The 25,341-nt window shown below is 42.4% G+C and overlaps 2 protein-coding genes across 6 annotated transcripts in view; one reads left to right on the top strand and one right to left on the bottom strand.

Annotated features, from left to right (window-relative positions):
• ABHD17B (abhydrolase domain containing 17B, depalmitoylase) overlaps positions 1 to 7,337 on the bottom strand; it is a 162,043-nt gene extending 154,706 nt beyond the window's left edge. For all 4 annotated transcript variants that reach the window (XM_033924631.1, XM_033924607.1, XM_033924623.1 and 1 more), the window contains exon 1: positions 6,540 to 7,337. The gene's annotated coding sequence lies outside the window, so the exon portion shown is untranslated. The remainder of the gene's footprint in view (positions 1 to 6,539) is intronic.
• Positions 7,338 to 7,445: 108 nt separating this feature from the next.
• Positions 7,446 to 25,341, top strand: part of C1H9orf85 (chromosome 1 C9orf85 homolog) — a 99,883-nt gene continuing 81,987 nt past the window's right edge. Inside the window, exon 1 of one of the 2 annotated variants that reach the window (XM_033924651.1) lies at positions 7,446 to 7,700. In XM_033924651.1, coding sequence (XP_033780542.1) covers positions 7,599 to 7,700 — 102 coding nt within the window. In that variant the 5' untranslated portion in view covers positions 7,446 to 7,598. The remainder of the gene's footprint in view (positions 7,701 to 25,341) is intronic. The other variant, XM_033924642.1, reaches the window with a different exon arrangement.

Below are 25,341 nucleotides of genomic sequence, written 5' to 3'. Positions count from 1 at the left end.
AAGAGAGAGAAAGACTGCAGAAAGGTGGAAAGATTCTGGACCAAGGAAGGAGAAAGACAGAGGAAGAGAAAGACCTGGAAGAAAGGAGAGCAAATGCTGGACATGGGGGGGGGGGGTTTGCAAGGGATGGGATTGTAAGCAGAAGAAAGACTGAAAGGGGCAGACTGGATGGACCATTTGGTCTTTATCTGCCATCACGTTTCTATGACAAGAGGCAGATGCTGGACTATGGGAGGTGCAGACAAAGAGACAAGAGGTGGGGTGGGGGGGACCCTGAGGAAGAACAGAGATGCAAAATCATAACAGAGGAGGAAGAGAAAAGGAGACATGTTGCCAATAGGGGTGGAGGAGAGAGGAAGAAAAGTTGGACTCATGGAGGGATAGAGAGAGATGTTGGTTGGGGAAGGGAATGAGATCCGTAGGAGAGGAAGCATGCAGGAGGCAGAAAGTGTTGGACTCATGGAGAATGAGAGATGGATAGGGAGGGAAGGAGAAATGTCACACTCAGGAGAAGGGAGAGAGAGATGTTGGTTGGGGGAGGGGATGAGGACTGGAGGAGAGGAAGCATTCAGGAAGCAGAGAGAAAGATGTTGGACTGGGGGAAAGGAGGGAGAAATGTTGGATGTGGAAGTAGAGGGAGTAGGAGAGATGCACTCTGGATCTCTCCCCACTCCCTTTGCAGCAAGGGAGGAAAAAAACAGAGAGAGAGAGGGAGAAATGTTAACAATGGGGGGTGGAGGAGAGAGGAAGAAAAGTTGGACTCATGGAGGGACAGAGAGATGTTGGCTGGGGAATGGAATGAGGTCTGGAGTGCAGGAAGCAGAAAGAAAGAATATTGAATGCACAGTCAGAAGGAAGTGCAACCAAAGACTCATGAAATCACCAGACAACAAAGGTAGGAAAAATGATTTTATTTTCAATTTAGTGATCAAAATGGGTCCATTTTATATCTGCTGTCTATATTTTGCACTATAATTTTTCTATAGTTGTTACTGAGGCGACATTGCATATTTTAAAGTCATCTGCCTTGACCTCTTTGAAAAATAAAACAAATAAATGATAATTAACATTTTATCTGCATATAGTGTGCTTTGTGGTTTATTTTTGTAAAAATTTTGTGGTTACCTTTATGAATTAATAAGATTATATTGTGTGTACATGAAAAATGAATGGACAAAATTGCATTACAATTAGTACTATTATAACGGGGTTGGGGTCAGCGGCGGATCTTGGGTTGGTATTTTTTAAGACTTAGGGGGTACTTGGCTTGAAGGAATTGAGAAACACTTATCTAGGTAACTATGGAGTTACAAAGCCACAGTAGCAATTCTCGCATGGGAAATGCATCAAAGTCCATTCAATTCCTATGGGCTTCAGTGCATTTGCTGTGGCAGAATTGCTATCACAGCTTTGTATAAGGAGCCCTATGGCAGGAACTACCGTCTCTGTACTATGTCTTAAAAAACAGATTGCCGGGGGATGGAAGGTTTGATACTGGTCAGTAGTTATTCGGAATAAGAGGATTTGCATTACTTTTTTCAAGGGTGGCTTAAATGCTACTGGAACACTGCCTAAGTGGCAAACCTTAAAAAAGAAAGTCATATTGAGCATTGGAAAATACAGTAATTAACAATTAACTAATAAAAATAGTGCACATTTAATTTTCCCCACCACCAAATTTCCCCATCCTGCCCCGTCCCACACGGGCTACTTTTTCGTGCCACCTGGCTGGAAAAATTTTCTGGGGAGAACACTGTTAGAACTTAATCTCTGAAAGCAGAGCATTCTAGAGCAATGTTTCTCAACACGCGGTACGCGTACCCTTAGGGGTACGTGAGCTGCCTGTTGGGGGTACGCAGCCTTGCCACTACGGAGGATATTCCCTGCTCGTCAGTAGAAGCTGCTGCTGCCAGGGATCCCTGCCTGCCCACCTCCTCTATTGAAGCCGCTGCTGGGGATCCCTCCCTGCCCATTTGTATCACCCCTCCCCCCAAAAAAGCCAACCCAGTTACTTGATTGAGCTGCACTCGCTCCCTCCGCCCCCCAGCGAACTCCGTGCAGGGATGCGAGTCACACGCCGCAAGTAGCTGACTTGGAAACCTCTTTTCCAATGTTAGAGGGAAGGCTTGTGGGCCAGCCACATGTAGTGTGTGAATCATTGCTCGCGCCGTCCCTGCACAGAGTTCGCTGGGGGAGGAGGGAGCGAGTGCAGCTTCAAAAAAGTAACTGGGTCTGCTTCGGAAGGGGGGGTAGAGATGAAGGCAGGGATCCCCAGCAGCGGCTTTAGTGGAGGCGGGCGGGCAGGCAGAGATCCCCGGCATACAACTTAATTTTGGGACAAAGGCTGGAAGGCAGGGACGGGGGCATGAACTTGACACAGAAGGAAGGGAGGAAGGGGGCACTAACTTGGGACATAGGAAGGAGGGAATAGAAAGGGAGAATTGTTGGGCATGAGTGTGTAACTGAGAGAAGGTGCACAAGGGGAAAGGAAAATTGGGCAGGGAGGAGTGAGGTAGAGATGCATGGGGAATAGAAGGATGAGAAGGGGAAATGTTGGATATGGTGGTGGAGAGGGACCAGAGGAACAGATTAAAGAGGATGCAAGGGGGAGGAATGTTGGACATAGTGGTGGAGGGAGTGATGTGACATTGTGCTGGAGAAGAGTGATAGAAGGAGAAATGGGCATTGGGCTGGTGGGCAGTGGTAAATAATGCTGCACATGATCCGAGGGATGAGAGAGCGAGAAATGTTGGATGTGACAGAGGGGGTGGGAGAGATGCCTGGATCTCTCAAGACAGATGGACAGTGAGAGAGAGAGAGGGGTGGAGAAGAGAGGAAGAAAAATTGAACTCATGGAGGGACAGAGAGATATTGGTTGGGGAAGGGAATGAGGTCCGGAGGAGAGGAAGTGTGCAGAGAAAGAAATATTGAATGCAGTGTCAGAAGGAAGTGCAATCACCAGACAGAAAAGGTAGGAAAAATAATTCTAGTTTCAATTTAGTGATAGAAATGTGTCAATTTTGAGAATTTATGTATGAAGGTTTTTCAAACAATCTCTATCTAGAAATACAGTTGCAGAAAGAATTACTGATTTGGCCAGGAATTTAAGTGATCAGATCAAAGCAAAATGATCTAGTTTCGAAGCTTTTTCTATTGCTTGTGACACGCAGCTCAATTAGCTGTGTTTCTTTGTGCTTATGACCCAAATGTCAACATTTTTGAGGAATTATTGGAACTAGTACCGATGCATGGCACTACAACAAGATAAGATATATTTAATTGTTTTTATGAACTTCTGCAAAAATATAATTTACCTCCGTCAAAACTAACTTCTGTAGTTACAGATGGAGCTCCTTCAATGGTCGGAAAAAGCAATGGTTTTGTTGCATTACTGCAAAGTGAAACTTGTGACAGATCCAAGATTCATCATACGCATTGCATTATACATCAAGTATTATGAACAAAGGTAATAAATATGGAAAATGTGTTGACATTTGTCAAAAAATTATCAATTTCATAAGATCTTGAGACTTATAAACAGCGACAATTCTCTGCTTTCTTAAGTGAATTAGAAAGTGAATATTCCAGTTTGTCCTACTTTACCAAGGTACATTGGCTATCCTGCTCCAAGGTCCTTAAACAATTCTGGGACTTGAACGAAGAAATACTAACTAAAAACCAAGACAAGGTTGTTTTCTGATCCAGTATGGTTACAAGATTTATTCTTAATGGTTGATATAACAAAACACTTACACGATTTAAATATAAAACTGCAAGGAAAAGATCAGATCATTACAAACGTGTGATCAAGTTAAAGCATTCCAATGTAAGCTAGTTCTCTGGGAAAAGCAGTTGAAAAATGAAGATTTAATTGAGATTTAATTGAGAAATCATGCAACATAAACAAATCAAGTTTAGGTGAAATTGTTGCATCGTATCAAAAATACGCAGAAAAATGTTAAGCCTTAGAACCGAGTTTGAAACAAGATTTGCAGATTTTAAATCTTTGAAAGCCAAGTTTTGTTTTCTTCAATTTTATTAATAAATATAGAATCATATGCAAATGGAAGTAATTGAGATCTGGTGCGATTTAGATTTGAAGATAAAAAAACAGTGAAGTTGGCTTGCTTGAATTTTACAAATATATGCCAGCCAGGTTTGAAAATACTCGGAAATTCTCATATGAAATTATTTCCATGTTTGGAAGTACTTATCGGTACGAGCAGTTATTTACACTTATGAAAGGAAATAAATCTATCAGATCCAGAATTACCAACATTCACCTTAGGTCAGTTTTAAAAGTAATCACTGTGGACAAGATTTCTCCTGAAATAGGATAAATAGTAGCAGAGAAGAGATGCCAAGTGTCAGGAAGAAAAAATTAATTTTGTTGTTGATCTTGTTCTTTATACTGTACTTTTCAAAACAAACCTAAGTTTCTAAGAAAAATGACATTTTTGCGACCCACAAATTTAAACCTTGTTTATTTGGCCTGTGTCAGCCTTTGAGTTTGACATGCTTGCTGTAGTACGTAAGTCTTAATTCAAATAAAGAAAATGAATAGGATATGGCAGTTAATATTTATATTGTTTATACATCAATCAGCAGTATCCTCACCTAACCTCTTTTTATTTAACCACAAACAAAGGGGTGTTTTAGCTCCTCTTCCACTGCTCTGGACACAAAATTTAACTGTTCAGTTGTACCTCCAGACAAACAAAAGTTATGAAATTCCCCAGAAATCCAAAATTGCTGAACAACTAACCTCCTCTTTTACGGAGCTGCAATAACAGTTTCTAGCGCGGAGAACTGCACTGAATGGCCTGCGCAGCTCCCAACGCTCATAGGAACTCAATGAGAGTCGGCGCGCTAGAAACTGATATCGTAGTTTTGTAAAAGGAGGCCTATGTATTTAGGACTTGATACAAAGTTTACACCTGTATCTTAATTGGACAATCCAGGCCTATTTCCCTTAAAAAGCTATATAATGCAGACTAGGTAACCTTAGGTTTATCTCCCATAGAGCAGATTAGAGGGTTTCAGAGCATTAATCTACATGCCAATAGGTGGACTGGGTGTCTGTCTAGAGTGGCAGCATTTAGAAGATAGCAGGAAAGCAGTATCTTCTATCCTCTTCCCTAATCCCATCACATGTTTATGTCTTTCCCTGCCCACCTCTCTTCCAAACTTGAGCCAAAGTTGAAGTCTGACTCTGCACCAGCATAGAAGCTTTAAACACACACCTACACTTGAACACCAACGCACTGCACTCCACACCCCACCAACACCGTAGTTCTCACATGGAAGGGAGGGGTGGGGGCGGCAAAGAAAAAGCACGGAGCAGCACTTGATCACAGCCATGTGTTTAAAGTCCACAAGTCATCACCAAGTCTACTTTCAAAGTTTTAATAAAACATAACATAAGAATAGCCTTACTGGGTCAGACCAATGGTCCATCAAGCCCAATAGCCCGTTCTCATATCAACTAGGGGTTGGAAGAGAGAGAGCAGTAAGTGGTAAGATGCTGGGCACAAGATGAGGTAGTAGTGATGTTGCCTGAGAAGGGGTGCTAACCAAAGCAATGAAAGGAGGATGCTGAGAAATGGACTACAGGAGAGAAAGAGAAGGGAAGATGCTAGACCAGGAGTGATTAGGAAAGAAGATAGTGACCTGCAAGATAATAGGGTTCGGTTGTAGGTTTGCTAGGGCATGAGATACTCTTGGGTCGGGCCTATCTCCATGTCTACATAAGCTTGACTAGTGAGTGACTTCCGTCCCTAGAAAAACAATTCTGTTAAGTCAACATTAGTGCAAATGGAATAATGAAATGAATATCTAAAACAAATCAAATTACTTCCATGTACCCTGTTAGAAAACAAACTACTCAGGAAGTTAAAAATCAGACAATCTACTCCTCCCCCACCCTAGGTTGCTGTGTAAAAAAAAAAATAATAATAAGCAATTACGTAGCAATAGATTATTACTAACGTTAACCTGGCGGCGGTGAGGATAACTACTTTACCCTTCCTTAAATGACCCTTGGAGGGCAAAAAGCGGCTAAAACTACTTCGTCAGAAGGTAAAGAACTTCCCTGGGGAGCCGAGGTTGTAACTCGGTTTCTTTTCTCTTATGCTTAAACCCATGCATTCAACCTAACACCAAAAGGAAGAATGGCAGCGCCAATACAGAGACCCAGTGACCTGGCTCCCACGTCCTCCCCCCCCCCCCAATCAGGCTATTATTCCCTAAGCCCAGTATAGTAAAGGCTGTTTTCTCGTTCCTCGGTATCCGGACTACCGCTTCCTTCGTCCTCAGCAAGGGAGGCAGTGTCTGAGACTCCGTAGAGAAACACACAGACTAGGCACCGTAGATGAGGGGAAAACTCTTGTGCAGCATATAAAGAACCCGCAACAGGAGAAAATAAAGACAAACCCATCGTGGGAATCATCTCCGTGTATCTCTTGGGTCAAATATCTCAAGCACAGGCATTTCTAATGGGAATTGTGTATATGTACAAGGGAGGAAGTTGGTGCACTTACCTCAAGTGTCGTCACCGCCGCGTGCCCCTAGCACAAAGGCAGGAATTTTCAAGGAAGAAATAAATCCCGGGCGCTGGGAATTTAAGCGCCTCTGCTGCAGCCTGGCCTCTGCCGCTCCCCTGAGCCCGGCACGAAACGTACCTGCCACTCTCCCGAGAGAAAAGGGCTTCGGCCTGTGGGTGGGCGCGCGCGCGCGCTGCGGAGTAACGGCCGCCGATCACGCTCCTGGCTGGCTCGCGCCGGCAGCTACTTGCTCTTCTCTCAGGCCTTTGTCCCTGCCACCGGCGCGGCCGCTTCCATGCAGCACACTAGCAGCCCAGCCACGAAGATTAACTAGAGAAAGGGAGTGCTGAATCTGGCCTCTTCCTTCTCTTCCACTGCCGCCGCCGCCGCCGCCTCCTCCACGCAGGGTGATACTGCAAATAAAACTCACCCACCTTCCACCGCCCTGTTCCCAAGATTACCGCAGCCCGTCACGGTTCTTGGATGTGCAGTGAACGGGTACGCGCGTGCGCACGCCTGGCCCCACCGCTCTGTCAGAGTTCGTGCGCGCAGCTGCGGGAGGGGGGGGGAATGATAAAAATTATTAGGCGCTGCAGGTTCACCAGACAAGGGAGAACAGGGCGGGGAGACGGACTGAGACTTGGGCGGGCATAGTAGCTAAGTGCGGACCAATAAACGCCCAGTCCCATAGTAAAACATTTGGAGACAACGGAATTCGTGTTATGTACCAATCACTGTTCAGTACAGCTTCTTGACTAGCGTGAACTTTGCCCCAGTCAAGGGCTGGATGGGAAAGCGGTAATCCTTTGTAGCAGAGCTAACCAATAGAAACGAAGCGGAGTAAGGGAAGCGTTGAGGGGCGTGTAAAAAGTTGCTTTGACGCAATGATGAGCTGACTGCAGCGTCTGAAATGAAAGAGAAGGTGGAGTTTCAGATGTGCATTTCCGTTGTCAGAAAGGATGGCCACTGTTCCCTTCACGAGTTAGAGGAAGGAGAGGTACAGGCGGCAGCGCTCGTCTCTCCCTCTCCTTTACCTTTTATTTTTACGTCATTATTATGAGTTCCCAGAAAGGAAACGTCTCGCGCACGCGCTCCCAGAAACACCGGAACGTCACCGTCTTCAAAAATAACAAATTTGATTGCAGCCTGCAGACTAAGGTGAGGTGCATATGGGGGCAGATATTTTGATTAAAAACCAAGATAAATACTGCATGTTGGTTCAGATCGGTGGCATGTTTCGGATTTAGTAGGGTAGGCTTTGTTTGGGGTATCCTCAGATTACGTGGTCTGAAAGTATAAAGTTGTAACGTGTGTAAAAAGCCTCTGTCGGCTTCGTGATCTACCTGTCCCCTCCGTTTTCCGGAACCGGTAGTGACGCATGTAGGTGTGTCTGTCAAGTGCGGCGTCGGCTAGTTGTTATGGAGTTTCAAGAAAAAAGTCACCTGAGGACAACTTTATTGAAAGCTCTTATACTACTACTAATGATTGGTGATTGTAAGCTCTTCTGAGCAGAGACTATTGTATGTTAAAATGTACACCGCTGTGTACGCCTTTCAGCGCTATAGAAATAATAAATAGTAGTAGTAGTAGTGTTACTATACAAAACAGAGTCCTCCAAAGAGACCTCTGCGATAAAATTGTTATAAACATAAATGTCATATCATATGACGGCTGTTTTGGCGGTTAAGTTGGTGGTAAGAAGCAGTCCTTTTTTGGATAGGTTCAAGAATAAATATAATTTACTTAATAAAAGCTTGTTGATATGGTTTTTAGATTTTGTGAATATTTCCTTGTTTGGCAGAGTGAAACCTAGTGCTGTATCGGAACACACTGCTAGTGTGGGCAGCCATAGCTAATTTGAGATATATCGGCGCTAGAAGACAAGTGTTTGCCTTACTTTTGTCAAGTGTAGAGATAGAAGTAGAATGAGCCGTCCAGGAAGGAGGTGGGGTGGGGTAGGAGAGGGGGTTCTTTGTGCTAGGAGTATCCTAACCTTTCACTCTCAACTCTGAGGATTGCCAAGTAGCTTCTGATTTTCACTTTTCTGAGACTTATCCCAGAGGATCTCAGACAGATAAACTCATTAGATTTTTAGCCTATAATATTACTAGTCTGGACTCTGATTCCTTAAACAAACTTTCTTTAAACTTAAAACAAAGAAATAAATATACTTATACACTTCCCCCTCAATATTTACAGATTTGGCACTCACAACTTTTGATTATTCATTTTCTATTCCTCCTCCCAGACTTACTTTTTTAAAACTCTACAACTTAGGGCTGACTCTGAACCACTCCTCGCTCCCTCCTGTCTCCCTTCCCAACATACTTTTTAAAGCCTTGTTGTCTAGCGGTGAAACAGGGCAGGATCGATCTTTGCATGCTCCCACCCTGTCTAGGACTGCAAACAAAAATGGCTGCTGCAAGTTCCCACTGTAGAGACTACAGAGTTGAGATTAAAAGGTCAAGATAGTTAAAATCAGAAGGGGAACAGTACCTTCTTTATGGCCATGGGCAGATCTAAAATGGAGACTGCTACTGTATTTCCACAACACACAAGAGAAGTAGCCAGGAGAAATGGGAGCTCATCCCACCAGGCAAACAGCAGTGCACTCTGGGAGTTTATCTTAAAGTAACTAGTGTTTAAACACGTTACATTTAACAGAATAGATATGTAAACTTTTAGCAAAATGGGGCGCTGAGGCGTTTCATTCTTTCTTTCTTTTTCTTTCTGTCTCCCTGGCCCCCTGTCTGTCTGTCTTTCTTCGGAGGCATGGAGTTTCAAGTGCGCATGCGTGCTTATTATTGATAAAATCATTTCCCCTAACTTAGTTGTCTGGTGACTTTATTTTTCTGTGCTTTTAACTATGTTTGCAGGGCCTCCTTCCCTCCCCCATCTTCTCCCTTCCTTTTACCTACCTCCCCCCCCTTGTCCAGCAGTACCCCTTATCCCTTCCTTGCGCCCCCTGTCCAGCAGCACCCCTTCCCTGCATCCCCTGTCCAGCAGTAGCTCTTCTCCCTTCCTTTCACCTCCCCCCCTGTCCAGCAGTACCCCTTCCCTGCTCCCCCTGTCCAGTTCTCAGAGGGAAGGCAATCTGTAGCACACAGAGAAGTCTCCCGGTTTTCGTGGTGGTCTGCAGTGGTTCTGGGCTCGCAGCGTCACGGAGGGAAGGCAATCTTTAAGCCTCCGCAGGCTCCTTGTGATGGGGAAACTGCCCACACTCTACTACGCATGCGGAAACCGCTGAATGAAACAGCCGCGCTCACCTTCTCCTGCCTCCTTCTGCGCATGGAGAGGCACAAAGCATGGAGTTTGAAATGCGCGCTAAGGGTTTTATTATAGTGGATACACTCTGCTTACTTATTTGAAAACAAGCACTCTGTTTACATGAATATGAGGACAGAGCAGCAGCTGATCACAGGGATATTTGAGGGAGTGTCCAGGGGAATTCAGGTTAGGGTTGTGAGGTGTCTGGGGGTCCACACCCTTATATGCTGTTTCCATTGCAGTTAAGGGGGATGAATATGTTTCTGAGGTCTACCGCTGCTTCTTTAAGACCTGATTTATTAAGGATGTTTTTCCATTCTGTGTACAAGGGAAAAGAGAACTTTGTAAATTGGACCTAAGGAAGTATTAAACCAGCAGCCCACTCCTGCCCCCACCCCCATGTCTATCCGTTTCTCACACCTCCTTCACCTTGTCACCCAGTCTTTCTCTTAGCCTGTTCCTCAACACCTGTCTTCCTCCTCCCTTAAGTGAGCCACTGATTGAGAAGTTTTTTTTATATATTACTTCACATTCATTATCTCTGTCATATTAGGTGAGGTTTTGAATAAACTTGTCCCTTTGACCTGTGTTCTCTGCATTGCACAAGGCTTATTTAGAAGCAGTCCAGTTGAGGAGGTAACACCCTGGTAAGATACTTCCACACTTGATAGATTTGGTTGGTGTGGGAAGGGTTCTGAGACTTTTTTCTACCACCTGGACATTTTTTGCTCTAATGACTGTGTGTTGACAGAGACCTGGGTTTGATATTTGTCACATACTGAGATTTGCTCTGTGTTTTGAGTAATGCATTCTAGCTGATTTTGTCCTTCTAGAATGTGTCATTGGTATATAAGGGAGTTGTTGTAATACAAAAAAAATTCCATTCAGCAGAAATTCCAAAGTCTTTGTAATGGCAGCAAAGATCTAACACAGGTTTATAATTTTTGTATTTTGCTGCAGATCATTGCTAAAGTAGTACACATTTTTGATTCCAGGAATAAGTTGGTTCATAAAGGCAATTAAAGCTTTCAAAAAGGCATGAACCGCAACAGTGTCATGCTGCAAGCAGTCTTCTTGTCATTCTTTAACCTGGACACTCAAAGAGGGAGGAGACACAGGGAGGGGCCACTAGACCATGAGGGAAGGGAACAAACAAAGGGTGAGAGTCACAGGATCCAGGTCCATTGCTTCTTTTGTGGTCAGTGGCAATAGCATCTGCTGTCCAGTAGCCAGGTCCTGCATTACATCAGGGAGGCAAATATTTGGAGGGAGATGGAACAGCTGCTTTGCCAAGACCTTGGTTGAAGCAGTCTGAGCAGAAAATGGCCTTTAACCTAGGTGACTAGAATGGAATGGAAATTAAATGTCAGTTTTATATCTGTGAAACTTTATTGCATGTTGCTGCTTGTGATTGACACGCTATCAGTCATCATCTGGCAACAGATTTTGTGATTTTTCTGCAAGTATATATTGCTCAGCTGGCTCTTCTCATCTCTTGGTAATACTCACACAATTCTGCTTTGCTATGCTGTCAAGCAGCATTACTGGAAGTTGGTGCAACAGCAATAAAAGGCTGCTTGCCTTTTACTTTTTTTTCCTTCTCATTATTATCAGCAGAATGCCTGGCAATATGATTCCCCCCCCCCCCTCTCTCTACTTAGAAGTGTTACAGTGACTGGATGCAGCCATATCTGGAGCCTTTTCAGCTCATCAGAAATTCAGTATGCTACCAGTATTATATTGGGAATAGATGTGGTCATGTCTTCATATTACCATAACTGCTATCTGCATACTAACTTGAACTCTCACAATAAGCGGTAGAGTGGGTAATAGACATTGGTTCTCCACTGTTTTCAGAATGTGAAAGCTACCTGACTCACGGTTCCAAGAAAACTGTGTTCAGTGTATTTATTCTTCCTTATACCAAAGGAATTGCTTAGCAAAATGCTTGGGTGGAGGAGGAGGCTAGGAGAAAAATTGCTTGTTTTGCTGATCTCTTAGCTTTACAAGATGGTTATGGTTTATTAATCTTGTTATACCGCTCGTTCATTTTACTGGTCCAAGCGGTTTACAAAATACAATTAAACATTATGTGTCATCATTTTCTAGTTAGTGTCTGGAGAAATAACAAAATGGACCTGAAAGTGTTTGGTCCTGTGCGTTTTTAATGCTGATCTTTTGTGAGTCTCCTGATCTTTCAATGGGTGAGGCTATACCCAAAACCATGATTTTAAGCTTATTCTTTTGTTTTTTTTAAAGCACTTGGTGCCGAACAACCTCCGATTCCGATCTGCGCATGCAAATGAGGGGGAACGGCATGCAAATGTAGGCAGGGAGCGATTCACTAAACAAATCTGGAACACTGACTGGGCTGGCCGATTAACAAAAGAAGCAACTGCTGGGGACCAGTTGCTCATGTGCTTTCCAACTGCATCTCCTGCTCTCTGCCCCAACTCACTGCCCTGAATTTCCTCTTGCTGCCCCGACTCACCGCCCTGCTCTCTGCCCCGAATCTTTCTTGACATCCCGACTCACCGCCTTGCTCTCGCCTTGACTCTCCTCTCACCGCCCTGACTCTCCTGCCCTTCCCCACAGTGCGAGCCCGTGGTTTTAACCCACGGGTTTAAAGTGAGTTAAAGCCATGGGCTCACGAAGTATTAAAAAGTTTCCAGCTCTGCCGGGCATGGAGGGCCAGCACATGCGCAGACCATCTACAGGCAAAGAAGATGATCTGTGCATGCATTGAAATCACTGGAGAGCGATTCGTGCGGTCGGTTGGGGGCGTGATTCTGATTGTGAATCAGCCCCCCGGCTACGGATCGGATCCATGACCTTAGTGAATCTAGTCCTAGTTAGCCCTAAAATACAGACTGCTAATGTTCTTTGCCTAGGCTGGGGAGTTTCATGCACTAAATCTCGAAGGGACCATCCTTACATATAAATGTTTTAAGTTTACTATTTTTCAAAATCATTTCTCATTTTTTAAGGACACAATTATTCCATACCCAAGGCTGAAATATACAAGATTATGCAGTTCATATCCTTTTATCTTGTGGTATCAATAAAGTCACATATCTCACTTTTTTGGTGCCTTATTTGTTTGGCAGGTCACATTTGGAAGAACATTGGAGTTTACATTTTCATTCAATTTTGTATAAACTAAGAATTGAAAGACTTTTTCAGAACTATAACTATTTTGCACTTAAATGTAGTAGAGAGTTGCAGTACGTGTCTCCTGAGACTGAAGTGATCTTTTGGAGGGCCTTCTCTACCAGGACTTTGAAGAGAAATCCCCCTCGCCATCTCCCACCCCCTGAGAACCTGCTCCCTCAGAGAACAGTTTGTGTGTGTGTACAGAAAGTAATTTAAAGGAGAGAATAGAGAAGCAATATTAGATTTTGACTATATGCCATATATGCTCAAATATAGGACGAGATATTTTTAGGCCATAAAAATGGCCCAAAAATGGGGGTCTTGTCCTATATTTGGGTCATCACCCAGTGACCACCTGACACCCTCCTGGACTTCCTGTCCCGGCCGACACTTAACAGTTACCACCACCTTCCCTCCACCTGTCAAGGGGGTAAAAATCTACATAAACAATGTTATTATGACAAAACAGAAGATGCTTCAATAGTTGTTTGAAAGATGACATATTTCTTTGTGTTCTGAGGTTCCAGGGCAATTTATTCCACTCATTTGAGCCAGCAATTAATAATACACCTCTCTTTGGCTGTCAAAGCCTGGAAAAATGAAACAAAGGTACCAGAAGCATTCCAGCATTCTACTAGCACATTGCCATTTGAATGCACATGGGTTTGAGACTTTTATATCTTAGCTTTTTTTTAAAATGGGAACCTAGATATTTATGCAGGATAAATATTTAAGTGCTGATTTATGTGCTTATCAAGTGCATAAATGGCTTGAAAAATAAGGTCTTAATGCTGCTTGTCGTTGACCCTACTCTGTTTTCCTTTTCTCTGGGTATGCTCTGCTTTGTGTACTATCACATGTCCTGAAAATGTAAACTATGTTAATAGCTTACAATGGAGGCCCACTAGAATGTATTGGGTTCTAGATTTGTATACAGTTTGGAGTGGAGGAGTAGCCATGTGGTTAGTGTAGTGATTCACCCGAAGTGAATCAGTGAATCGATTTGAATCGTGAATCGGGCAGCACTAGTTGACAAGTTATTGCAAAGATGGAATAATGTTCACAGCATTTGCGACTCGCTCTTGTATTATAAGGGATACAAAGCAAGATAAATAGGCAAACCTGTATAATATGTAGTATGGCCTCTAACATTAGAACCTTGAATTTGATTATACAGTAAAACTTTGGTTTGCGAGCATAATTCGTTCCGGAAACATGCTTGTAATTCAAAGCATTCGTATATCAAAGCGAATTTCCCCATAAGAAATAATGGAAACTCAGATGATTCATTCCACAACCCCAAAACTTTAATACAAAATACTATAGAACAGTCACTACACTCCAGCATCAGATAGAGAGCAGAAACAATGGCTCAGTTGTGAAGGCGTGACACACGTATACATATTCGTATTGCAAGACTGTGCTCGTTTATGAAGATAAAATGTAATAAAACGTTTTGCTCAACTTGTAAAACACTCGCACACCAAGTTACTTGCAATCCAAGGTTTTACTGTACTTGAATCCAGAAACCAGGGCACTCCCATAAGCAAGGGAGTTACATGATCAGAAGGCACTTCATTTGATACAAAGGCAGGCCCACAGGTAAGGAGTTAACTAGTCAATATGATTACAAGAGCATGTATGAAAATGTCAAGAACTTTACAATCCTAACCCTCTGAAGAGAGGATTAATGTCCTGAAAGTATGGGACATAAATGGTTTGAGAGATTTTTGTCTAGGATAACTCCCAAAGATCTTTGCAATTGTTAATTTGGAGAGTAAGGAAAGTGGCCTGTTTTTTCTCTGAGATTCAATATGCTCTAGATTTTGAGTATTAAGAAACAATTTTTTCAAAGTGATCCAATCAGAATGTTTCTGGAGAGACAGAGATAATTGAACAAGAATCCCAGGACTTGTGCCTGAATAAAAGTATAAACTGATGCCTAAACTCTGAATGGCAGAGGTTAGGGGAACGAGAAAACAGAGTAGAGAGTCAGAATTGAGCACTGGGGAACCTAATTTGATAAGGAATATTCAGAAAAAAGGGGTTGGGCGGTTCAGCAAGAGAATCGTGTCTGGTTGGAATGGGGGCAATATTTGAAAGCTGTAGAGGTATTTATGATGTCTCATGTAATTTTATTTGTAAATTTTTTTATTGAATTTTTTAGATTTTATAAATTGCTTTGGACAACTGTAAGCCAAGAAGGCAGACATTTTTCAAATAAAAACTTTAAAAAAATTTAAATAGAAAAGCATAAGCCCTGGCAAAGACCTTGGTCTACTAGATCACCTGGTCAAAAAAGTGTTCTAAGGGACAATATTATCTGCACACCATTTTTCAAAAGGTACAGTTTCTTGTTAGTCTGTCTTCACAGACACTGAGTGAGCTAGCAGGCAATTTAACAGAAGCAGATAACATGGCTTCCATATTACATGTAGAACTTATAACAATACCTCTTTAAGGGTCTCGGTTTCAGACATTGCCTCTTGATGCATTGTGTGTTGCATGCTTTCATTCTACAGTTGATGTTCCTACAAAGCTTGCAGATGTTACATATACTGCAGTATGTTTGGGGCAAAGTCCAGGACACCGAAAACACCACTAAGGATTACTGCTGCACCAGTGTGTGGTGGTGACTAAGAAAACAAATAGAATGGTAGGAAAGGGATGGAAAACAAAGATGAAAATGTTATAGTGCTTTTGTATTGCTCTATAGTATGGCTGCACCTCAAATATTGTGTTCAATTCTGGTCACCATATGTCAAAAAAGATATAGCGGAATTAGAAAAGATATGGAATAGGGCGACGAAAATGATAAAAGGTTTGGAACTACTTCCCTATGAGGAGAGGCTAAAGCAGCTAGGGCTTTTCAGCTTGGAGAAGACTCGGCTCAGGGGTGATATGATAGAAGTCTACAAAATACTATGTGGAAAGTGTAGATGTGAATCGCTTCTTCTCTTATTTCTGAAAATACTAGGACTAGGGGGCATGCGATGAAGCTACTAAGTAGTAGATTTAAAACAAACCGGATAAAATATTTCTTCATACAATGTGTAATTAAACTCTGGAATTTGTTGCCAGAGAATGTGGAGAAAGCAGGGTTTAAAAAAGGCTTGGATAATTTCCTAAAAGAGAAGTCCATTGGCCATTATTGAGATGGCTTGGGAAAATCCATTGCTTATTCCTAGGATAAGCAGCATAAAATCTGTGTTACTCCTTGGGATCTTGGAAACATACAGAAGAACACCTCGCCTTGAAGAAAGGACAGTCAGACAAAAGAAAAAAAGGCAAGGGTGGTGTCTTTTCAACCCGTAATATAATCTTTATTAACTAAGTATAGTCCCGACATGGATCCCTGTTTCGGCGTATGGGAATGCCTTCCCCAGGGGACACCTGAGAGGTGAGTAGCAGCATACACAGCTTCACTGAAGCTGCTACAGGGATTCTTGTTGGGCCTATACTTGGTTAATAGCTTCTTTACTAACCTCAAATTTGATAAATCAAGTTCATGCTTAATTTGCCACTTTCTGTCTTGTTAATTACAAAAATCCCAGACTCTTCTGGTACTGTACATGCACATTTAGGAAAGTTTCTTATGTTATACTTGCATCCTTTTTCCTTTAAATTTGATGCCTGAAATTATTTCTAGGTTGTTTATTTTTTTTTTATTCATGGAGAACAGTCCAGTTTAGTTGCCCGACTTTTGTGGCATCACCTGTCAGAATAGGCTTTGATGGTAAAAAGAATAGCAAAAACAGATTTACACATTTTCCAGCACTTAAGATAAGTGAACAATGTTCAAATCTAAAATTTATTGGCATTAATCAGCTGGTTCTAGTTTGTTAGAATGTTTAGAAGTCTAATTTAAATTTAAATGTTTTTACAGGATCTGTAGGAAGTAGGGATTGGAATATTGTGAGATTCCAAGGAGATGCCTGACAAGGCCTTACACCTTGTGGAGCCCTAATGCATTCTATGGATTATACTGCAGCAAATTAGAGATGGGGTTCTTTGGAAGTTTAGCCATCAAGATATAATTTATCTTTTAAGTTTAAGAGCAAGCAAAAAAAGAAATTAAATTATGCAGACATAAGGGGGGACAGCTCTGTACAGACGTGGGAAAAAGAACACGGTAATAAGGTAGAGTGCTGCATTCTGAGTTGAGTCCCTAGGGATCCCGTGACTCTTGAATGGAGGATTTTGGCTTTGCTTCAGAGGTACAACATTTTCCTATGGCGAAGGTGGCAACTATAATCACATAATAGCAGTTAAGAGAGCAACTACATGCCTTAGCCAAGCTCTTAGGTTTACAGCCAGGTTGTGCTAAACAGTACAATCCATATTTAGTTCTCATACTCTCATCACATCCCCAGGGAACCTTATTCTCCATTTTGTGCAACTAATTCCTTATCTCGACTCCATGCACTTTGTCTCCTTCCACATGCCAATAATTACTTAACTGCTGAATCCGTAGCTGTTAAAGGAACAGCACAATAACAGGAATTTAACATCTTAACCAAAGGGAATATGTTTATTGAATGAACTCCATAAAAAAGGATTTTTCGTTGTGTAACTATTCTTTGGAAAATGGGTTCTAGTGCCTAGCTTGGTCACTGGGTTTTTGGTAGTGGTTGACCAGATGGTGTAATGAACCAGCAAAAATATAAGTGACCACTGGAAAAGGCTGAGCAGAACCTTTTGTGGATGGCATAGTTTCTTTGGTGGCTTAAACCTTGATTTATTTATTTTTTCTATGCAGGGAACTGGAAGCTTTTATAGCCAAGGGATCTAGTCTCAGGAAAAATAAATCAGATTGAGAACATTGCTAGTAGTTCCAAATAATGTCTTTTGGTTTTCATCCCCCTCCCCAACATACAGAAGTAAAGCATTTACAAAGTCCATGTTGATATGTACAGTAATTTCATAACAAGTCCAATAAATGCTACCGTACTTCCTTCTCAAAGGAGGAAATCAAGCTGGCAGCCACACTTAGATTTCATGACCCAAGAGATGAAATTCCTGCCACTCTGAGCACAAGGAATAGTCCTGTATCTCTATTACTTTGGGTTGTTGTTTCTTTTTTTTAACCTACATCTTGTAGAGCAGGGCTGCCCAAATCGAGATCTATTGGCAGGCCAGGTTTTCTGGATATCCACAATGAACATACATGAGAGAGATTTGCATACCAAGAAGGTAGTGCAGGCAAATCTCTCTCGTGCATATTCATTGCGGATATCCAGAAAACCTGGCTTGCCATTAGATCTCGAGGACCGGACTTGGGCAGCCCTGTTGTTGCGTGTCAATAACATTATAAAGGGTCAGGAAACTTTGAGGGTGTTCTTTACAGTCCTCTTTGGTGGTTCAGAATATAGATACTACTAAGTGGATGAAAGTGTTCTATGCAGGACAGACCAGGAGGAAAGCAAAATAGGCACAGACTAGCTTCTTATTTTGGAACTAGTCATAGCAGGGGGAAAAAATGTGATACCGCCTTAGAGGTCTTATGGCTTAATCAACATTGGGGGCTGAAAAGCATCTCAAACATTTCAGCCCCCAATGTTTGAGATACTTTTGATACATAGTTTATTCCAAATTTGATTAAACGCAAATCATAAAATTCAAAGCATTGTACAGTTAGATAAAACATTTATAAAAAAGGAAGACAAACTCCAGGTTACTGACAAGACAAGAAGGATGACCTAATCATACGAGACATAGGAGGATTGGAAAACAAAAGGAGAGGGGGAGGAACTACAATCTTGTAAGGAAAGAAGACAATAAAGGGAAAAGACAGGAGGGGAGGAAAAATTAGAATGAAATCGTGTAGAAAAAAGAAAGTTACTCACATGCGTCCTTAAAAAGGAAACATTTTAGGCTGCCCTTAAATTTATCTAAATTATGTTCTGCTCTGATGGAAAATGGAAGACATAAAAAAGCTATTCCAGCTACTAAAAGATCTCACAGATACCACACCCTACCTAGCCAACAGCAACTCCCTCCTCCCTCAGCCACATACTTCAAAAGTAAGACCTCATTTCCCCCCACAGAAAAAGAATCAGTTGCAGCAGACAGAACCTGGTCCCACTTCTCACCCATACAATGGTCAGACTTCAACAAACTATATAATAAATACAGCCATGCAGCTTGTGACCTTAACCACTGCCCCCCATACCTATTGAAAACCTCAAGTACACTATTCCGCTCCCTGCTCCTACAATAGATACAATCTCTACTCTTAGATGGACATTTCCCACAAGACCTCAGCAAAATCATCACAACTCCGATACTAAAAGACCCCAAAGGAACAACGGACCAACCATCCAACTACAGACCCATAGCCTCAATCCCACTGTACATCAAGCTGATGGAAGGCCTTGTAGCCATGACCTTAACCTCATTCCTAGAAAACCACAACTTACTCTACCCCACACAGTCTGGCTTCAGAACCAACTACAGCACTGAGACCCTACTAGAAACACTAATAAACACAGCTAGACAACATCTCTGTACAGGCAAGAAAATCCTTCTCATACAACTAGACTTCTCTGAAGCCTTCGACCTGGTAGACCATGACGTCCTCCTACAAACACTAGACTCCATAGGAATCTCAGGCAAGGTACTCTCATGGTTTAAAGGCTTCTTACAATCCAGAACCTATAGGGTTAAAACAAATAAAGAAAAATCAGAACCATGGTCCAACCCCTGCGGAGTTCCCCAGGGATCACCTCTTTCTCCCACACTATTCAATTTATACATAGCCTCCCTCAGGTCATACCTAGACAAACATGGCATAACCTCATACAGCTATGCAGATGACATCACCATTCTCCTCCCCTTTGACTACCCAGAATCCACCATGACAGGCACAATACACAGAGCACTCGAAACAGTAGCAACATGGATGACAGAACACAAACTAAAGCTTAACTCTGACAAAACAAAATTCATCCTCCTAGAAAACAGCAAAACTCCAATCTTAACAAACCTAGTAATAAATTCGATCTCATACCCCATTCAACCCACACTAAAACTTCTTGGAGTACTGATTGACAGAGGCTGTACCATGCAACCACAAATCAACAAAGTAATAAAAGCATCATTCGTGACTATGAGAAACCTAAGACAAATCCGAAAATTCTTAGACAGGAAACAATTCCAACTTTTGGTACAATCTCTTATCCTTGGACTAATAGACTACTGCAACATACTATACCTCCCCTGCCCAGCGACCATGATAAAGCAATTACAAACAATACAAATACAGCCCTAAGACTCATCTACTCATTGAAAAAATATGACCACATCACAGCAGCATACCATGACTCACACTGGCTACTATTCAAAGCTATTAATGGAGAAAGCCCAACCTACTGGAACAACCGACTAACCCAATCCACCTCAACCAGGCACAGGAGAACCCACTCTCTATTCACACACACACCAACCCAAAATGTTAAACAAGGAAAACTATATGACAACCTAATGGCCACCAAAGTAGCTAAACTAAACAGACAAATCACCAATCTGCTGTCTTTGACCACAGACTACAAAGTACAAAACCTTCAAAAAGAAAACAAAACCCTACTCTTCAAAAAATGCATAAAACCTATCTAACACGACCAGTTCCTTCCCAAACTCCACCTACCACACACTTCACCCATATCTAATCTAAAATGTTTCTAATTACCCAACATGTATCTCCTTAACTTCTCGACAATTCTTATGAAATGTTACAATTCTTGTAATCTCCTGACAACTCTTGTGTAATCCGCCTTGAACTGCAAGGTAATGGCAGAATAGAAATCACTAATGTAATATAAGAGTTCCATATCATGGGAGCTGTGACAGAGAAAATGGAGGGGATGTGGAGAGTTCGTTGCCTTCTATGATTCGAGCGTATCTGCCAGTAGCTAAAATGAGTTTGACAACTACATGAGGAAGTCGGGCTTCAAATAGATATGTTGAACTGAACTGCATTTTTCCTGAAAATGTCTGATACAGCTTCTGTGACTTCTGCTACATTACCTTTTTATTTGCTTTATGTTCTGATAGAGAATGGTTGCTTGGACCATTTTTGTTTTTTTTCAAGCAACATGAGAAGCAGATGAGATTCCAACTGTGCAATAAAACTGTGATGCTGGTCTGCCTGCCATCTGGAAAGTAGGCAGTTCCTTTTTGAGTATCTATGTGAGTGCTTATGAAGTATATGGACCATTTAGAAGTCGGATTGGATTTCTTATTAATGAACAATCCTACACCCTGAAGCCTCCAGTGCTTAGTCACCTGACACAAGCAAGATATTCAAATATGAGAAGATGACTACATCCTTTCTGTGACGATGGACAACAGCAACTGTTAGATGCATGAACACCCTTGGTGCCAATGAAAGACCAAAAGGTAGCAAATGACACTGGAAATGCTGGTGTAGTAACATGGACTTGAAATATTTCCAGTGGGATGTCTTTGGTGGGGAGTAGGGGCAAGTTTTGCTCCAACTGCTGTCCCAGCTCCCTTCTCTTGGGCCCAGCTTTTGATCCTTTCTCTATTCACTATCCCTAGTCCCTGTGATCTCTGAGCCCCCTTCTCTGTACCCCAACATCAGAATCTTCTACTGGCCTTCATATTGGTTCTCTTCTACACCTGCCAACCCCCCTTTTTTTTTTTTTTTTTTAGCATCTGCTCCTAGCCTCCACCCCTACATCAGACCCATCTCCATGCTCTAGCCCCCTTCTCCCACTTGCCCCTACAGCATGGATATAATAGTAAAGGAACCATGGAGCCTTAGTGTTCAGATACTCTACAAGGCTCTGCCAGCTACATCTCTCAAGGCAAAAAGAAGTTTGTCCAGTAGAGAATGACACGGGGGAAAAAATTTGTCCCCGTCCCCGCGACCACCATCCCTGTCATTGCCCCGTCCCCGCGACCACTGTCTCCGTGACTACTGTCGCCGCAGCATCCATACAAGCCTCAGTACTGCAATATTTAGCTTATTCCTTCCTTATAAATCAAAGTTCTGGTTGCTGAACTAGAGAAAGATGTTCAGCTGGCAGGGCTTTATTTATAAATTTTTATCAACACAACTAATATACTATTTTATCCTAAAGCAAAAAAGAAAAATAAATAAATAGAAATTTTTTTTCTACCTTTGTTGTCTGGTTTTGCTTTCCTCATCTTCTTCTCATTCAATTCCTTCCATCCACTGTCTGCCTTCTCTCTGTGTCTTCCATTTGCTCTGTTACTGTGCCTCTCCCTTCCATCTCTCCTTCCACACCCCTCCCCTAATTGGTCTGGCACTCATCTTCTTCCCTCCGCTCCCCCATAGTCTGGCATCTCTGTCTTCTTCCCTTCCAGCGTCTTCTCCCCACTCTCTGTTCCCCATTTCCCTTCCAGCGTCTTCTCCCCACTCTGTCTTCCCCATTTCCCTTCAGCGTCTTCTCCCCACTCTCTGTTCCCCATTTCCCTTCAGCGTCTTCTCCCCACTCTGTCTTCCCCATTTCCCTTCAGCGTCTTCTCCCCACTCTCTGTTCCCCATTTCCTTTCAGCGTCTGTTTCTCTCCACCCCACTTCAGCGTCTGTTCCATTCCTTTTCACCACCAACCTTCCCTCTCGCCACCCTCTTCAGCATCTGTTCCTTTCCACCGCCCTTCAGCACTCCTCGCGCGGTCCGACAATCTCCCTCTCTCTTACCTTCGTGGCGTGTTACAGTGTAATTTGTGCAAGCTGCCAGAGCCTGCCTAAAGTCACATGTGTCTGCGTGCGGAAGCTTGTCCTCTGATGCAACCGGAAGTAGTGTCAGAGGAGAAGCTTTTGCCCACAGACGCACGTGACTTCAAACAAGCTCCGACGGCTTGCACAAATTATATTGTAACGCGCCACAAAGATAAGAGTGAGGGAGATAGATGCGTCCGGTAGGTAGGAAGGAGGGAGGGGGGCCATGCACAATCGGTGACTACGCGCATTCCCTCCCTTAACTGCAGAGACAAGGTCATTCACCGCTCCACAGGACAGTGGATGGCCTTGTCCCCGTACCTACAGTGAGCACTTTCTTTCCCCCCATCGTGTTGGTGGGTTACCCGTGGCTAGCCGCGGGTAACAGCCACCGTGTCATTCTCTAGTGTCTAGCAGAGCCTTGCAGTGTGCCTGAACACTGAGATTCTGTGTCCCCTTATCTGGTCTTTTTATTGCTAATGTTGTTTTGACTGCACTGGAGAGCTGCACTGGAGACTGAGATTTCAGGAATTAAAATAAGAGGGCAGAGTGGTTTAATTTTTGGTGAGGCAGAGTTGAGCAGTAGTCCTTTATCTGCACTGCAATGTTATTTATCTTTTTGTTAAAGAGATTAACCCTGATATACTATATACAGTGGTGCCTCACACAACGAACTTAATTGGTTCCAGGAGCAAGTTTGTTATGCGAAAAGTTCGTTATGTGAAACGCGTTTTCCAATAACAATACATGTTAAAAAAAATTCGTTCTGTAGCATAAAATATGCTAAGATGACATAAAAAAAGATAAATTTTTTGTTATTATTTATATTTAGATACATCTAAAACATAATTGTTTTTTAAAACAACACACATTTTTTAAATTTAAAGACAGACTAAGTAGAGTCTAATTTTACAGTGAGAGAGGGCAGAGTCTCAGCGGCAAAAACTGGGACTGTTCATTTTTTTTTTTTTTCTAGCATCGGGGAAGCGGCGAGAGTAGCTCCGCCCCCCCCAACGCATCAGCAGTAGGCGCCGGGCCCCTGCGAGCCGACGGTCCGCCACTGCACAGGGAGCCAGGTGGAGAGAGGGCAGTTAAGCGCAGTGCCTGCGCGGAAGGATGCAGCTCGGGCGACTTCGTTGTGTGAAACGAAGTTCGTTGTAGGAAGCAAGACATGAAGTTCGTTGTGCGCAGCGTTCGCTGTGCGAGGTGTTCGTTATGCGAGGCACCACTGTATTAGGTGACGTTCAAGTTCCCCAAAGGTCTGGTGTCCAGAGCTATGCCTTTCTGCATGTTCCATTTGGAATAGATGCAGTTCAGGCTCTATATATTGAGTGGTGCAATGGAGCCTGTGTTCTTTGATATGGAATATTAAAAAAAAAAAAAGTACCATTCCTATATATATATATCTGATGCTGATGTAAACTACTATTAATGACCATTATTTATTTATTTATTCATTCATTCAATTTTCAATATTGTTCTCCCAGGGGAGCTTAGAATGGTTTACATGAATTTATTCAGATACTCAAGTATTTTTCCCTGTCTGTCTCGGCAGGTTCCAATCTATCTAATGTACCTTGGGCAATAGGGGGATTAAGTGACTTGCCCAGGGTCACAGGGAGCAGCGTGGGTTTGAACCCACAACCTCAGGGTGCAGAGGCTGTAGCTTTAACTACTGCACCTTTTAAAGATAGAGGTATTGCTATTTGAGTTCTGGTAATTTATTATGACATTTTGATATAGGTCTTGAATGGGGATGTCTTGTGGGGTTTAATTACTGGAGTTCTGAAGATTCTCCTCCCTTCCCTCTGGTTCCCTCTACCCTGGAAGAGATAATGTTATAGGGACTCATCTTAATTTTTCCTCCCAAGGCACTTACAATCCTAGCTATACCACTGTTAGGGGATAAACTCTTCTACTGTTCACTGGACACCAGTGCCCAAAGCTGGTAATACTGATGATCTAGTAATTGCTTATTAGCTTCTGCTTCATAATTTACTTTGTCCTGAATAATTATTCACCCTCTCTTGTCCAAACAGATCAAAGCATGCCAACAAGCTTGTCCATGTCAATAAATGTTTTTAATCTTTCTTGATTTCTGATTACTTCCTCCAGTCGTCGGTGTTCCAATTAGGTTTGTCGTCATTCCCACTTATCCCTATGATGCTTTTTCTATGCGAGAACAGCTTAATAAATTTTTCTGCAAGTTATGGCTCAGAGTGTTTTTTCCTCAACATAGTGTTGGTAATGTAGGAAATCAGGAGACTTTTTGTATAGACATGTTGAAATCCTCACGGATTCCGCCGAGACCAGTAGATCCAGTTATAGAAACTTTACAAAGATTTATTTGGAACAACTTGTAGAGATATTGAAGCACAAGAGAACTGGCAGTTCAATAATATAACTAGAGTTCAAAGGATCGTGTTAAAGTCACTTAAGGAAGACGAATCTATACGTATTTTCCAAACTGAACAAATTGCTGCTGGGCAAACCGAATGGGCATTTTTCTTCGTTATCTATCATTATTTGTTGTATCACTATATCTATTCAAAATGATGAGTCATTTAAATCACTGGCAGTTGTAGTCATTATCGGAAGAATGTGAGCTGAGATTAGACCACAGTGATGCAGTCTTTATATGCTACACTACAAATGTTGCTGACAGAGAACA

This window comes from Geotrypetes seraphini, chromosome 1 (genome assembly GCF_902459505.1).
Source record: "Geotrypetes seraphini chromosome 1, aGeoSer1.1, whole genome shotgun sequence".
In the NCBI taxonomy this organism is placed as follows: domain Eukaryota; kingdom Metazoa; phylum Chordata; class Amphibia; order Gymnophiona; family Dermophiidae; genus Geotrypetes; species Geotrypetes seraphini.
Note: the sequence above shows the minus strand (reverse complement) of the source record. Positions and strands in the feature narration are given on the sequence as shown.